Here is a 16,951-nt window from a genome sequence, read left to right as displayed (position 1 = left end):
ACCAAATTCTCTCAATGGTGCTTGTGCGCTGTCGGGCAGCAGACAGATGCTCTATGAGCTCCAGCAGAGGGTCTTTCCCAACCCCAGACCTGTTATGGTTTATTTATTTATCTATACCTATAGAAATGATATACAGGTGTGCATAAAACGTTGGATATGAGTCCCTGGCTGTGGATCACCAACATAATGCTGTGCAGATTGAGCTTGAACCCAAACACACCAGTCAGTCAGGAGTTCTTTACGCCACCTGGTGGTCATATGCAGGTATAATATTTTACAATATACATAAAGTTGGTAGCTGTGTGAAAGTTTGAGTTTTATGGAGGTGAAGCTTGGCAATTAAATGATCATACAATTTAATCAACACCTTTCTAGTGCATTAGTTATAGATATGGGTAAGTAATAAATTGACAACTCACATAATATTGATTACAAAAACTAATAGTGATCCTGCACATATAGTAGCACACATTCCTAACAGGCTGGATGTATTATTGAAAGACATGTGCTCTGTGTACAACAAATTATGCAATTTGGTATTTGATCACCCTATTTCTCCTGAGATGATGCAAAATAATCCAGGTTTAATGATTATACTGCAGGTGTCCAAAGGTCCAACATAGCAAACCTGGCCCCAGGAGGCACACCAGTCTGCAGCAGAGTTCCCCACTTTAAACCAAAGCTTGTTCAGCTAAAGTTAAAATAATAATTGTCAATAGGAGAATCTACAAGGGAAATTGATAAATGGTTGTAAAATGTTAACAACAGCAAAAGATAATTTTATGATAACTTGTTGAACTATGGTTCATCAGGGCAACACAGTGAGGGTTCAACAGAGGGAGAAGTGGATTATTAACTTCATAGCACATTAAAGGGCTTTCAAAACTGAGGTCCATCTCTTTTATGTTGTTGATTTCCTGATAACCTGGTGACCATGTCATTTACCTTGTCCAGGATCCGTAGATCTAAAGCAATGCACTCCACGTCAAGACAAAACTCACTCACAGTCGATGTATGCTGCTTTTTTCCAGGAGAGCTGGAAGCTGATGGGGCATTTTTCACAAAGATAGCTGTGATTCAGGGTGCAGCCTATCGGCCCACCCCACATATCAGTAGTGTTTCATAACATCAGGTCTGCACTGAGCTGAGACACTCTAACGACCAAGTGCTCGCACCCTCTTCTCTGCACTCCGCCAGTCATGGCCCTTCTGTCCGTCCTCACGCCTGTTCTGGCCGTGATCCTGTGCCTGGTGATCGGCTTCATCCTGGTGAAGAGACGAGAACCGGAGACCACCTCGAGTGCCCGCAGCAAAGCCAAAACAGACTTTAGACCATGGGTGGACCAGGACTTACAAGACGATACCGAGATCACTGCAAGGGAAGAAGGTCAGAGTTCAACAGACACTTAAATTAATTAATTTAAATTAATTTAAGTAACAATCATTTCGATGCAATAAAAATAAATTAGGAGCATGGACACAGAATCCTCAGAGGATGTTTATAGGATGTATTTATTCAGATTTATTATTTATCTATTTTTATAATTTAACATCTTAAGGTAGCCATGGGCACACTGCTCAATATCTACAACTGATAAAATTGTGCTAGGAAAGTTGTAACACTGAATGTCTTTGCAGACACTTATTAACACCAGCGTTTGTCCTGTTTTTTGTCCTTTTAGAGGACAGTGAGTGGGTGGACAGCAATGAGGAGGACCTCCCTCATGTGCCCTACTCACCACTGCGTTACCCTGAGAACACAATGCTGCAGAGATCCCAGGATTTCTACACTTTAATGAACCAGAGGAGGTCTGTCCGGTTCATCAGCCCAGAGCCAGTCCCACAAGAAGTTATCAATAATGTCGTCCACACTGCAGGCATGTGCCGAGGGCCCACTGCTAATTTGCTATAAACCCAAATAACAATATTGTCTGGGTGTTACGAGTCATTTGTCTTTGTCTTCCTGTGTAGGTACAGCCCCTAGTGGAGCACACACGGAGCCCTGGACGTTTGTTGTAGTGTCTGACCCAGAGACAAAGCACCAGATCAGACTGATAGTGGAGGAAGAGGAAGAGGTGAACTACCGTCAGAGGATGGGTGACAAGTGGGTCCATGATTTGGCCAAATTAAAGTGAGCAACCATACTTACTCCACAAATTCCCATCACTAAACAAATAGGCCTACTGTTACTGACACAAAAGAATAGTCATTCAGAGACAGTATTATTAGTATTTATGACTGCTTTGGCTTTAACTGCATTTTCAAATTGTATTTATATATCTTTCCTCTCTCTGACACTTTCTCATGCAGGACAAACTGGATTAAAGAGTACTTGGATGTTGCTCCATACCTGATCCTCATCTTCAAACAGACCTATGGGACTCTACCAAATGGCAAGAAAAAGACGCACTACTACAATGAAATCAGTGTCTCCATAGCTTGTGGGATCCTGCTGGCTGCTTTACAGGTGAAGAGTAACACCAACCTTTGACATACAAACCAATCAATAAAAATACTGATATACATGATTCTTTCCACCCCCTTGAAAATGCATACAGTTAACAAAATGTTTTATGTTGTATTGTGAAAAGACAAGAACATGTGTAGTAATGAGACTGAATGTCTGTTGCTTCTTTTTATTACCTTGTCAGAATGCAGGCCTTGTTACTGTTACAACGACGCCCCTCAACTGCGGCCCCCAGCTCAGGCTGCTTCTCAAACGGCCGGCCAATGAGAAGCTGCTGATGCTACTTCCCGTGGGCTACCCTGCTTCTGATGCCACTGTGCCTGACTTGAAACGCAAGCCTCTGGATGACATTATGGTGCACATATGAGAGTGGTAATCTGCAGAGAAAATAAAATACAAAATAAAATGATTGCTTTTGTCTTCTGTGCCTGCAAACACAAACAAAATGCATAATATGATATGACTTAAAATGCTTTAAAAAAGTTTAAAATGCTTTTGTTCTTGCATATGAAGATACTATTTAACAGTAGACCTATGGGTACCATAGTGGACAAAGTACAAAGTGCTGTATAATAAAAACAGAACAGGGTTAAATTCTGCAAAATCATGACCCAGTCAGGCCCCAGCTTTTTCGAGTTGGGCAATCACGATGGGATTATGCAAGACTACTTAGTCTTCATCTACTTACACACTCAAAATCGCGGAACAGTTTTTTCAAGAACGCAAGAGCTGCACATTTTTAACCATGCATACATTCACTGAGATCATCGTGTATGCTTTGGTCAAACACCACACTCTCTTAACTGCTCAAAAAGCCTGGCACACTAGGCGCCTCCGTCTAGCTTCGGTACCACCTCTAGGGGTCAGTAGCGCGCAGGAAGGGCGCCGCACCAATCACCCACCGTCGAAGAAGAAAGGCCACATTGCGCAGGCGTACACCACGTACACCGATGATCGGAGGTGTCTTGGCTGGATGCTAGCTGGCTAACAAACGGTCTGTCAAGTAGCACACATTGGGCTTGAAGGGGGAAGCGCAGCGGCGGAGAAGAAGGGCGACCCAAGCGCCGCTACGAAATGGCCGGGCAGCAGTTCCAGTATGATGACAACGGCAATACGTTTTTCTATTTCCTAACGTCCTTCGTCGGACTTATTGTGATCCCGGCCACATATTACCTCTGGCCCCGGGATCAGAATGCTGGTAAGGCCCGATGTCTGGCTCCGAGCTAACGGAGCTAACTGAGCCAAACTAGTCCACACGAAGTGTTCAAACTGCATGTTGGCTTGTAAACGCTCAGGGTTTGGCTGTTTGTTCAGACTAGTGATGATACACTGTCAAACTGTAACTTAATATAAGCTAGCAAGCGTTAAAAAGGCATGTCCACGTCTCTTGCACTGCTAAGGGCTCAGTTAGTATAATCACACAGTGTTAGCACAGTTCCCTATTCCCTAACTATCAATGGGTGGCTAGGGGTCTTCATATTTCTTAGCATTTATGTCTGTATCTTTAGAGAAACATGAAGCGAGTAAACGTAAAGCTTCAACACCAAAATCCAGTGTCACTCTGACAAAGAGTGAAACCTACTTGTACGCCTTTATTGACTCATTGTGATGAATCCTTTCCTTAGTTTATCTAACCTGTTTGTCAATACAGCTGCTTATGTAAATATGCTATCAAACCTCATTCAGCTGATCTACAGGGACTAGCTAAATGTCACATCAGAGTGCTATCTTAAGGGCCTTGCAATTATGTTGATATCATTGTTTAAGGCTAAATGTTGTGTGGAGGTTAGGCTATTCTAGCTGAACTGTGGCATTAGTAGACATTGTCAGGAAGCATCTTAGTAAAATCATACACATTTCTGAACTTATTTTGTGTTCAGTCAAACATGCACATGTCTCTCCCTGTGGCTAAGCACACTTTTTATATTATTGTGGATATGTTAGGCTTTTTCAATTATTGTAATCATAACCCAAATCGCAGGGACATTATTAGTATTAAATGATTTATCATCATCATTACTAATGGTGTGTATTTGTAATGCGTCAGTAAGCTTCTCATGTCCGTTCTCTTTCCAGAACAACTGCGGCTGAAGAGCCTGAGGAGGGTACATGGCAGATGTCTGTGGTACCGGCTAAGGCTGATGAAGTCACAGCAGAGCATTGTTCCAACACTAAAGTGAGTCCAATTAGATGGATTTGGCTTTGTGGGTTTTGTTGTGGCAATAAACATGATGCACACAAGTTGAATGCTTGTTGACACACAGCTTGTAGGTGATAGAATAACCTACCAGGCTTTCTTTTCCAATACTTTCCTCCAAAGAACCTAGTAATGTCTCTGAAAGTTGAACACAGTCTACTTGCTTAACATTGGACTGTGGTACACTGATTTGAATAGATTCTTGATTGCACTATGTTATTTGTTCCCCACAATTCAAGTTCATCTTCACCAAGATTTCTTAAATACAAATGTTTTGAAATAACATGAGCCTTATCTTGGTTGGCAGTATAATAACAGCTTAGCTCCCTTCTCCTTTGCTGCCAAACTTCATCACCTTGGTGGTTTGGATTGAGGAAGCTCAGCCATCCTCCATCAATGATGCTGCTTCTTCACTCACTGTGTTTTACCATCTGGACAGGGACAATCTCCCTGTGGTGTGAAGATGAGACATAAGCCATGCTGTCATAGTGTAGACAGACTCAAGCTTATGTATATGCATGTGTGGAAGGACTTGTTTTGGGTCATTTTTGGCATAGTGCAGTCCATGTTGTTTTTATATGTAAACCTTTCACATAAACTCTCAGTGTGTGATGTGTTGGTGGTGTAAACATGCTGTTGCAACGTTTAACATTTCTCTTAACATGACCCTGTTTTCTCTGTGTTTATTCGCCCTGCATGTGCAGGTTAATGGAAAGATTGGTGTTCAAGTTCTGCTCACTGTCTCACTCTGCTTATCTTTCCTCACTCATATGCTTCCTCATCACGGCCTTTCTCTCTGAGTATCTTCTCTTTGTTCTGTCTCTGCCATCTCAGCTGTTTGTCCTTATACTTCCATTTTCCACTTCTGTTCTGTCACTAGACCTACATTTTCTCAGTTTTCTCAGTTTTAATAAATTCTTGTAACTGATGCAATCCAATGTGTTTATTCGGTGTCTTGAACCATAATAATTGTCTTTCGCCTTTCCTCTTTGCGAATCTGTCATAATGATGCTGTTTATTATGCGAATCCATCATGTTTTTTTTTTTTTTTTCTGGTTGAGCTACTCAGACAACTCTCAGACTAGTGAGTGGTTGTCATGGCAACGGATATTGCAGAGCAGGCCATAGGGTTTAACCATTGTCATGGAAACAAGTTTAACTTCCATGCATACATACTAAACAACAACAATGTTAAAACCTGCCCTTCTGCTTAGATTAAGATTAAACAGTAGATTATAGATAAGCTCTTTTTGATATTTCTATTGTATAACTGAAAGCTAATTAGCAGAATTGCAACACTCACTAAAATAAAAGAAAGAAATAATTATCACAAGCAACAATGTTAGTGTGTCGTGTAAAAGCAAGACAGGCTTGATGTTTTCTCAGGAGAACAAAGATGTTTGTGTGTAACCCTTTTTTCCCATTTGCATGTTCCCTTTTCAGGAAAGCAGTCTTGTTATTTGGATGGGCCGTGTTCCTGCTGCTAGCCTACAAGGTGTCCAAGCTGGACAGAGAGTACCAGGAGTATAATCCATACGAAGTCCTCAATTTAGACCCGGTAAACACACCTGAAGGATAAAGTCAGATACAGAGCAAGTGAAGCAACTGTATCTCTTGTTTACATTATGTGTTGAACGGTTTAGAGCTGTTGTAATTATATGCCTGTCTCCAGGGTGCCTCTCAATCAGAAATCAAGAAGCAATATCGTGTACTGTCGCTCAAGCATCACCCCGACAAAGGCGGTGATGAGGCCACATTCATGAGGATTGCCAAAGCCTATGCTGCGTAAGTGTCTTTAGGTCTAGATAGCAAGACTGCATTCGTCACTACTGTAGCCCAGTAGACAATTTTAATAATTTGCTGTTGGCCACTTGTTTTTCTTTACTGCAGTCTGACCAATGAACAATCACGGCAAAACTGGGAAATGTATGGTAACCCAGATGGTCCAGGAGGTAACTTAATCTGTTTTTTAAAGCTTTTAATTCCCTTTTCTGATGTGTTGTTGATGAGTGAGTCAGCCTCTTAAGTAGTCATGAATGGATTCAACAAGGCAGGATGAATGGAAACATGACAGACTATTCATTTCAGTGAGAGCTAACACTCAGAGCCAATGGTGAAAAAGTGGATTTCACACATGATTCCACAGAAATAATGTGTTTATACAGATAGTGGTCATTGTAGGAAATGAAACTGACAAAATCCGATGACTCAATGGGTCATTCTTGAGCAATTCCTGCATATTTACGTAGCTTTAAAGATGCTTTCCTGTAACTAATTAATGTAAATGGGTAAAAAAATGTACTAGATCCAATGGCGACTCACAGCTTTGACTTTGTATATGATGCCAAATTTGTTTACTGCGGAATATAAATTTTTCATTTTCTTGCTTTGCTTCTCATGTTTCCCTTTCTAGCAACCAGTTTTGGCATTGCCCTGCCTGCCTGGATTGTTGACCAGAAGAACTCAATGCTGGTATGTATTCACTGATTTGTATTTGGTTTCAGAGACTCACTGGAATCCAAAGATCAAAATACACTGACTGTCCAGTTTAAGAGTGAGGTGAAGAACATGCATAGCTTTAGAATATGATACCTAATAAGAAAATTGTCTTTCCTCTGTAGGTGCTCCTGGTATATGGACTAGCCTTTATGGTCATCCTTCCTGTTGTTGTGGTGAGTCCTGATTCATGATTAATATCATGTTCTATGCCGTATATTAAATGAATTGGTTGCTCTGGCTTCTTCTAATGCAACAAATGTTTCACTACTTTTTTCTGTACTGTAGGGCACATGGTGGTACCGCTCAATCCGCTACAGTGGGGACCAGATCCTCATCAACACTACCCAGCTCTTTATGCATTTCATGTACAAGACACCTAATATGAACATGAAGCGTGAGTTTTTTTTCCTTCACACAACATTGTCACACATAATGTACAACAAGAGTTTGACTAGATTTACCAATGTTGTAAATAAGCTGGAAGAAGCACATGGAAATACAGTATATATCCATGTGGTTAATATGGTTTTGTGATGTGATACAGTTGTGATAAGCAGCTGATTCAGTTGTTGTTATGTGGCTGTTTTCAGGGAAGTCAGCTTGAAGTCAGCATATACATACATATTATTTAATGTTGGTTTCTTGTCATCTTTTTTTCTGCTTAATCTAACCTCCAGGGTTAGCTATGGTGTTGACAGCAGCATTCGAATTTGACCCTCGGAGCAATAAGGAAGCCACCATACGGCCAACAGACAACATTGAAGTGCCACAGGTAATAACAGACGTTGCTTAAGAGATGAGCCTCAAACTGAATTTGCTTGCAGATGTGTATTTGAGGCTGAGAAAGAGATCAACCAACTTCTCTGGTCTTTCTTGTAGTTGATCCGCGAGTTGGGGAACATCAACGTAAAGAAGAAGGAGCCTCCCTTCTGCTATCCTTATAGTTTAAAGGCCAGGGTTTTAGTGCTTGCACATCTGGCACGCATGGATATATCTGAGGAGTTGGAGGAAGGTAGGATGTTCAGATATTGCATATTCTTCAAAGCTACTGTAAGAAAAATGTTAATTAATGGTGCTTGAAGGAATATTTTGCACTGCAAATGCAAATATTGTAAATTCATGCTCGGCATCAAGGCAGATTAAAAACTTTGCTGAATATTCATGTTCACATAATCACATTGAGTTAGATTGTAGCGTTACACGTCAGACTTCTCCGAAGCAACAGAAGTGTTCGGGAATTAGTTCCATAAATGGAAAATAAAACAGCTGCAGAAGCTGTTTTGAACTGAGCTGTGAAGTCAGAACTATAATCACAACTGTGATGTCATCATGAATAAACAACCAATCCCTATTTGTATGTTTACACTTCTTTGCAGAAGTAAAGTACACACTAATTTCTTTTTAAATCTGTAGGAAACGCAGTGTTGGCCACCTGTGTTATTCTGGAGAAGGTTGACAGAGAGCTGCATTTTTAAACACACAAACAGTACTTTGACCTATGTGCTTTAATAATGAAATAACATTAAAGCATTTTAATGTGCGTCATTAGAAAATGATCTCCAAGATCATATCTTGTACTTTTGATTGTTATAAATCATGGACAGACTGGACCTCCCCAGCTGTTCTAAGTAAAAACCAAAATTACCTACACAATAATGCTATCTTCATTTTACTAGCAAACACAACACAGGCCATGAACATAATAATCAACACTTGGTACTTGTCTGTGCTTCTGTTCCCAGATCAGAGGTTTGTGGTGAGGAAGAGTCCAGCTCTCCTTCAGGAGATGATTAACGTGGGCTGTCAGCTTACTATGATGGCCAACAGCAGAGGAGGTATGCATACATATAGTACAGAACAAAAGTGAGAACAGCTCCATTCAAGATCACAAAAAAACAAAATGGTACAATAACAGTATTTCTTTTTTAAGTTGGAGCGAATGATATTGGATGTTATGTATTAAAAACAAGACAACAAACTAGAACATCAATACAACAAAGTGAATCCGCCTGTGAGTTGCAGTTGTTGCATAATCAAGATTACAAAAGAAACTGGGCACACAGCTTTCTTCAGCATTGGCCTAGGATTTGTCTAACATGGCTCAATAGGGTAAAGAACTGGCAGAACAAATAAGAAACCAGATTGTGAGGCTTCATGAGATGGAAGAGAGCACAAGAGCATCAGTGGGCCACTGAACATAGGCCAAGACACAGCTGCAGGAGTGGTTGGGGGTTACAGAAGCGCCATAGTTCAAATAATGGAAGGATGTAGTGCCAGATAAAACCTAAATACATTTGTCTGGATCAGATGTCGTCCACTACTACCACAGTGAGCGTGCTGATATGGGGCTGTGTTAGTGCAAATAGTGTAGGTGTAGATGTATAAATTCACTGTATAAAAACAGTATGAGTTTGTTTACCCAAATGCTGAGTCAAATGATGACTCCCAGTGCCAAGAAGCTTTTTCCACCATGACAGGGATCTCAGTGAAACTGAGAAAACGAGTTTTTAGAAGAAGAAAAGAGTGAAAACTGTGACCTGACTTGTACAGCAACAAAACTACTCTATCAAATAGCATCTGAAAATAATTATCTGTAAATAATGTCAGAACATCTCTCCACACATCAGTGCAAGTCAGTTTATCATTGTCATAACAGGAATAAATCATGCTATTACCATGAACATGATCACATGGGTACAAGACATTTTCAACATTGCATGTGTATGGCAAAGTACCCCTAGCCTGAAACAACATGTGTCTTTATTGATAAAGTGTAAATCGTGCCTATCCAGGTTTCCACGCTCCTCGACTGGTTACCATAGAAAACTGTATGAAGTTGACCCAGATGATAGTGCAGGGTCTGCAAGAGTCTAAGTCACCACTGCTGCAGCTGCCCCACTTTGAGGAGGAGCACCTCCGCTACTGCATCTCCAAGAAGGTAACTGCAGAGTGTTTACATATGTGTACATACACTGTGCTTTAACAGTTCAGAATCGATACATTATGATCCCTCTCGTGTATAGTACAAGGTTCGAAGCCTGCAGGACCTGGTGAGTCTCAAGGATTCGGACAGACGCAGCATGTTGCGTTTCTTGGGGGAGGAGAAATACGATGAAGTCATGGCTGTGCTGGGAAGCTTCCCTCACATCACCATGGATACTAAACTGCAGGGTTAGTGCACACAAACCTTCTCTCCTTCAGGAAACCAGCGTTGTAAAAGTAATGCTTTGTCTTTTATCACGTAGGTGACGCTGCTTTGATATGATATAAACAAAACACAGATTTCCATTGTGTAGTTTTTTTTTGTCACAACGTGCCTCCTGCACACTCTTCCCAGGGTCAGGTAGAGTGTGAAATCTGACTCAGGCATCTCCTGTAGTGTGGTGCATGTGTGAAACAACAACTCTGAACAATGTGTGGACATGATTCCCCAGACATCATCTGATGGCTACACAAACCCACTTTGTCTGGCTACCAGCTTATTTTTTTGCACTTTGAAACAAATGTGACAATGAAGTTGGATAAGGCAGTATGAAATATGTATTTTGAATTTGTCACAAACAGGAAAATTAGTTATTAACCACCCACTACCCAAGCACTCATTCAAATGATTTTAAAAAAGTTTTTGAAGTTGGGTTTCAAAATTATGGAAAAATAAGCAGTACTCTCTGCTCTAAAATGCCATTAGCATGTTCTACTGAGAAAGTAAATATCAGATAAGCCTTTTTTAATTGTTTTTGGGAACACATAAAGTAACTTACTAGACATACTTTTGAAAAAGGTAAAGTTGAGATCTTAGAGGGATTTTGAATGTGGTTTTCAGAAGTTCTGGGTTCACATCAGTTCAGTTCAGGTTTAAAATAATTTCCACAAGCGTGCTCTGGGTCTGCATGCATTCTCTGCTGTACGAGTATGGAGACTTTCAGGCATTGACAATTCCTCCCTTTCTCTTCTGTGTCTCTGCAGTCCTTGACGATGAAGACAGTAATAACATTACAGCAGGCTCTATTGTCACTGTAACCATCACCTTATCCAGAAAACGCATGGCGGTAAGGAATGGTTGCACTAAACACTGACATGATTTGACATAATAATGAGTTACTAGACAGCAAGATTTCCTTTATTGTTTTTGCCTTGTATATGCACTTTTCTGGATGGCCACTAGAGTGTCCTGTTGACTTTGTGCATAGTTGAAAAACCTGAAATGTTCTGAGCTGTCTGTGTTCTTGGTGTAGGACATGTTTGAAAAAGAACAGGAGTCAACGCCATGTCCAGGAGAGGAGGCTGCCACTACAGAGGAAGCAGTAAGGATCTCAAACACTATTAATGTCCTGTCACTGTGTTTGTGTCAGATTTAGGCATGATTCAAAGTTGAAAAGGGTTCAAGACATCTTGTAGCATTTCTCTAACTGTTGTGTTTCTGTGTGTGTGTTAAGCAAGGAGACACGAGTAAAACCAAAACCAAAGTGTGGCAGAACAAGAGCAAAGGGGCTAAGAAGACGGCCAAGTCCAAGAAGAAAAAGTTAACGAAGAAGAAGGCCACTCCTGCACCAGCCAAAGCCAAGCAGGCCAATGGCAACGTTACAGGAAACGTACGTGTCCAGTCACAGTGAGAAAAGCTGCTAGAGTTTTATCATAAACACTTAACTATTAATTGTCATATAATCACAAAAATAGTCTTGGCCTACATCATTAATACTTTTTATGAATGTTGGTGTCACAGGAAGTTGTAGCTGCACCATCAGCAGTAAAAGAGGAAGAGGACGAGGTGTCAGACAAGGGCAGTGAGTCAGATGAGGGTGAGGCCAACAAGGACTCTCCGAGCGAGAGAGACGAAGACAGCGACAAACAGAGCGACACGGAGGTGGACGAGATGGCTGGAGACGATGAGGAGGTCAGAGAACTTTCTATTTAGCTTGGGTGGCACAGTTCTTACTGCCTCCGAAAGCATTGTCAATTAAAGATGCTGTCACTGCATTTAATGAATAAAGCATCCTCCTCTCTGCACATCCTCACCCTTTTAGGAGTGGGAGGCATTGCAGCAAAGCATCCAGCGGCGAGAGCGGGCGCTGCTAGAAACCAAGTCCAAGGTGACGCACCCCGTCTACAGCCTCTACTTCCCAGAGGAGAAGCAGGAGTGGTGGTGGCTCTACATCGCAGACCGCCGAGATCAGACCCTTGTCTCCATGCCCTACCACGTCTGCACATTAAAAGACACAGAGGAGGTGAGCTTGTACATATGCGTTCGTATAGATAACTAGGATCTAAAAGCAGTAGCCCACAGGAAGTGAGCACAGTTGGACTCTCTTCACATTTTCGAACTGTCTCTTGAACTGTTTTTCTCATAAAAATAAAGAAAACCCCTTATTATATCTTCTGAGAACCCAAGGTGTCTTCAAATTACCCCTTGTCCAACTGATAAATCGTAGCCAAAACATATCGAATTTACAACAATATTAAAATGACAAAAAGCTGAAAATTCTCAGATTTTGAGAAGCAGGAACAAAATATTCCTTCATAAATCATTAAAACCATTGATTATTTATTGAAATTGCAGATTAATATTTTGTTTTGTACAACATGACGTTCTTTATGTGTGTGTATGTGTTAAAATACTTTGAGGGTATATTATGATTTATTATCAAATTCTTCTGAAGTAGTCTTAATAAGTTTAAGTGGGTCTGAGTCATTTTTGCTGCACATGGTAGCCCCTCACACATCCTGTTACTAGGCAACCTTTTGCACTTGTGTTATTCGCTCAGAGGATTGTGTGTTTATTGTACACAACTTGCACTGCTGATTTTGGTCTTCTCCAGCAACAACGAGGATTGATGGCAAGGTAACAGCTTATTGATGGCTGTGAAAGTCTGTATGACCAGCTGTTCCTGCTCTGAAGGAATGTATTAGCAAGAGGGGACCCGCTTCACTGTCACTAGCAATCAATTAATGTGTCACTTCAACAATTCCTTCTGTTGTTTGTGTTGTGAGCCTGCGTATGTGCTGTGTTTGACAGACATGTTTTGGGGAGGCCAGAGCAGCTGCATTCATCAACAAGGCGGGGCAGTGAATTGGCGCTGTGTTCACAGCTCCTTCTCCACACACATGATGAATAATAATTAGTCTCATTGTACTGATAATTAGATGTTTGTCATATGTAATTGCACCACATGGTAATCACAGCCTGAGGTAATGCTGGTCTTTATATTTACAGTTGGACTCTATCATCACGTGGTGGCACATTTATGATTAGCTGCTGCACTTTCTCGCCCTCGAATGTTCTTTTCAAATTTGTAGCAAACCTTGTTATGTGCTGAAAACAGCCCTGTTTCTTTATGTGGTGTTTTTTTTATTATTTAGTCACCTACAGCAACTGTGTCAACTGTCATCAGTGACGCAGCTAATTGAGGCAACTACACATTGATGGTCCTGTGCTTGGATTTAACACTTGCGTTTATGTATTTGTTGTTCTCCAGGTGGAGCTGAAGTTTCCAGCCCCCTCCAAAACGGGCAACTACCAATATTCTGTCATCCTCCGTTCTGATTCCTACCTGGGATTGGATCAGATCAAACCACTAAAGGTGATAAGAAGGCTGTGGGGTTAGGGTTAGGGTTAGTTCTTTGTGTTATTTAACGAGGAATGCCCTTCACCGGCTAGAGCAGTTTGCTCTGACGTTTCTTTAAACCGAATCACTGTAAATTACCCTCAGAGACGATATAATGGCTCGTTTCCTGCCAAAATGGCTGAGACAATACAGCTATCAGACACAGCCAAAATGTACCAGAAGCTGGCTGAACAATGGTGTTAATGTCTGCCAAGGTGTTGGAAGTAAGGAGCTCTGTTAGAAACCAGATGAGAGCATGAATTGCAATTGTTTATTTTTATTTTTTTATTTTTTATTTCTAGCACCTAGATATTCCAGATATTGATAGAACAATTATCTTAAAATACAGTTTACTTTACTATTTTTTAGTATTTAAAAAAAAAATGTTATACCTGCAATTAAATATGCACTATTTTGCATGTCTTTTGCAAATTTGGCTTTGAACTGTGAAAGCATTTTGTCATGGCGGAAGATTATTGTTCCCCTTACTCTAGTTCCGAGAGCTTGAAGGTGTGTGCTTTGTGTTTTTCTAGTTGGAGGTCCATGAGGCCAAGGCCATGCTGGACAACCACCCACAGTGGGATATCCCCGACACAGAGGAAGAGGATGAAGAGCAGGAGGACAGCGACGGCATTGAGGAGAGTGAAGACGATGATGAGGACAACGACTGAATGCTCATATACATATATATATATATACACACACAAACGTACATACACACACACACACACACATACATACATACACTCACGCTAAAACTCCCCCTTCCCCCAAAATGGACTGGCCAACCATCCACAACTGACCCCCACAGCAGCACTCGAGTAACGACTGAGGAGCAGCAGCACCATGTCCACCACACACAAACACAGACTGAACCACCGGGGACAGTTTGTACACACGGAGCCCTCATCCCCTCCCTGTTTTTCCTTATAGTAACATAAACTGTGACCCCAGCCCCCTCCATTACCCCCTTTTCTACAGAGACTTGTTCATTCACTTTCCGTTGCCAGCGGAAGGGAAATCTGTGAATACTTACACAGGCCTGTGTGTGAACGGGTGTATATGTGAGAGCGTGCGTGTGTGTGTTTGTAACCTTGTATGTGTTTGTACAGGTATGAGAGATGGACACACTGTGGACTGGAGGACCTCTTATCTGGGCTCTGTCTTTCTTTTCTTTAGGGGGGATATTGGATGCATAACAGCTAATTCTGTTCGCAAATGTAACAAAAACAGACGACTCCTTATGGGAATCGCAACATTGCCCTTGATTCTAATTTTTAAAATCACTCAGCACAGATGTTTTTCCACACCAATGATGCTTTCTATTGTACACTGAAACTACAGAAGTGTGACCTTTACTCCATTTGTCGGCGATCATACCTGATTTGGCTCTTTTGAGCAAAGTTGAGGCACAGTTTGGGCACTGTTGAGTCGAATCAATTTTTTATTATTAGTATTTTTTTGTTGTTTTTTTTTTTGTTGTTGTTATTTCACGCTGTTTCACACCATCATATGTTGAAAGTGACATGTACAAATACCAATCTCCAGTCACTTCTGGTGTCCCCGTGATTCACGTCATGTTTTCTGTTAACTGTTAATTGAAAGCAGATAGAATGAAATGAATTGTGACCTCAATGGGGAGAAATGACAAAAGTTGCAGTGTTCAGATTTGTTTTGTCTTGACATACAATATAAATCATCTTTTTTTTTTTTTTTTAAACAATTGTAGCACATTCCAGTGTATACTCATTGTCCAAAAAGGCCTTATGAATACAGCTGAAATACCACAACATACACACAAGTCTTTGGGTGCTATGCACCAGTGGTTCTTGGAGAACAGATGATTTAGTTTTTCGTGTTTTGTACAAATCTATATTGTTTTTCTTTTGTTTGACTTTAGAATTAGTCTCTTCATAGTGATGTATAGCTCCCCAGTCTTGGGATACATATCATTGATCCTGCCACTAATAAGTACAAGTTGGCCTGTTGAAGGAGGGTCAGCAGGCATATGCGACAGGTCCTGTGTGTGTGTCCCTGACACCCACACAGCACTCATGAGCTCAAAAGTGTCTCAAAAACAATAAGACGTATGAAATGAACTCTTAGTGTAAGACAAATCATATTCTGCCCAGCACCTTTTCTCTGCTAAACAGAACAGCTTAGTTTTGTAATTATTGCCCTTTTAGGTGATTTCATTTTTTTCCCATCAAATCTCCTGGGTAATTTTTCTATCTGAGGGTTACAAAGCAGTTCTGGCTAACCAAGAGAAGCCCCTTTCATTTAAGTTTAGTTTTTGTTCTCGGTTAAGCTGTAGTTGTAACAAGTGTAACACGCAAGTCTTTGTATGGTTTTGTTTCGATTCTAACCTTTGTTTTTACATCTGTTGGACTCATGAGTGGGGAAAAAAATGATAATTCGAGCTTGTGCAGCTCTGTTGGCTCTCACTACGACTTGTCTACGACTTGACGGTTCAGTTTTTTTTTTATAGAAATAACTAATCTTTCACCACAGATATTCACACAACAGTTAATTGTTTATGTTAACGGCATATATTAGTGTGCGGGAGATAGAGGCTCGAATATCTGACGGCACGCTCTCCCCATGCCACATACACTCTCACTCACTCACTCACGCAGACGGACGTGCGTGCACTATACCCTCCTGTAATTGTGTTCAAAGCAGGTGTATGCTAACAGGTTATATTGTACTCTGAGTATTTATCGCTCTGCAATAGAATGTAGCATCAGTGATTTACGCTGTGTGGAAAAAACAAAAAACAAACTGCAGTGAGGTTAAATACGTCAACATCTCTCCCACGACAGACCTTGTTCAGGTGACTGGCCAGCAGGCCGCCTCAGTTTGAACGAACTATCCAATGACTCTCTGCCACTTTTGTTTACAAAGGAACTGTCATTGTAAATGGAAAAATATATATATATTATTTGTATTTAAAATAATTTCAAATAAAAACTTTTAAATGAGATGGTTTTTATTTACAGTTTACTCATGCACTGTGTGAGAGAGAAGGTGTGTCTTGATATTTTCTTGTAACTATAAAGTCATATCTGTGCTAAAAGCAGTTTGTCACAAATATCAAACCCCAGTTAATACAATGATGCTTCACTGTCCCGTTGGAAACAGTCTGACCTCTACTCAGACACTGAACGGTTACACACACCATGATGTC

General features: G+C 40.8%; 2 protein-coding genes across 2 annotated transcripts; both read left to right on the top strand.

Annotated features, from left to right (window-relative positions):
* The first annotated feature begins 1,019 nt into the window (after positions 1-1,019).
* Positions 1,020-2,857, top strand: iyd (iodotyrosine deiodinase). The gene is made up of 5 exons (XM_026341348.1): positions 1,020-1,386; positions 1,682-1,876; positions 1,971-2,130; positions 2,310-2,466; positions 2,651-2,857. Exons 1-5 carry the CDS (start codon positions 1,200-1,202, stop codon positions 2,831-2,833), a joined length of 882 nt encoding a protein of 293 aa, XP_026197133.1. The 5' UTR covers positions 1,020-1,199; the 3' UTR covers positions 2,834-2,857.
* Positions 2,858-3,540: 683 nt separating this feature from the next.
* Positions 3,541-16,245, top strand: sec63 (SEC63 homolog, protein translocation regulator). The gene is made up of 20 exons (XM_026341347.1): positions 3,541-3,664; positions 4,543-4,642; positions 6,107-6,221; positions 6,336-6,448; positions 6,554-6,615; positions 7,077-7,135; positions 7,285-7,335; positions 7,448-7,556; positions 7,840-7,934; positions 8,042-8,174; positions 8,905-8,997; positions 9,955-10,100; positions 10,186-10,333; positions 11,129-11,211; positions 11,398-11,466; positions 11,599-11,754; positions 11,886-12,056; positions 12,187-12,387; positions 13,636-13,740; positions 14,298-16,245. The coding sequence occupies exons 1-20, from the start codon at positions 3,541-3,543 to the stop codon at positions 14,433-14,435; spliced, it is 2,271 nt and encodes a 756-aa protein (XP_026197132.1). The 3' UTR covers positions 14,436-16,245.
* The last annotated feature ends 706 nt before the right edge of the window (positions 16,246-16,951 follow it).

Source organism: Anabas testudineus, chromosome 24 (genome assembly GCF_900324465.2).
Source record: "Anabas testudineus chromosome 24, fAnaTes1.2, whole genome shotgun sequence".
In the NCBI taxonomy this organism is placed as follows: domain Eukaryota; kingdom Metazoa; phylum Chordata; class Actinopteri; order Anabantiformes; family Anabantidae; genus Anabas; species Anabas testudineus.
The sequence above is the reverse complement of the archived record's forward strand: the minus strand, read 5'-3'. Positions and strand labels throughout refer to the sequence as shown.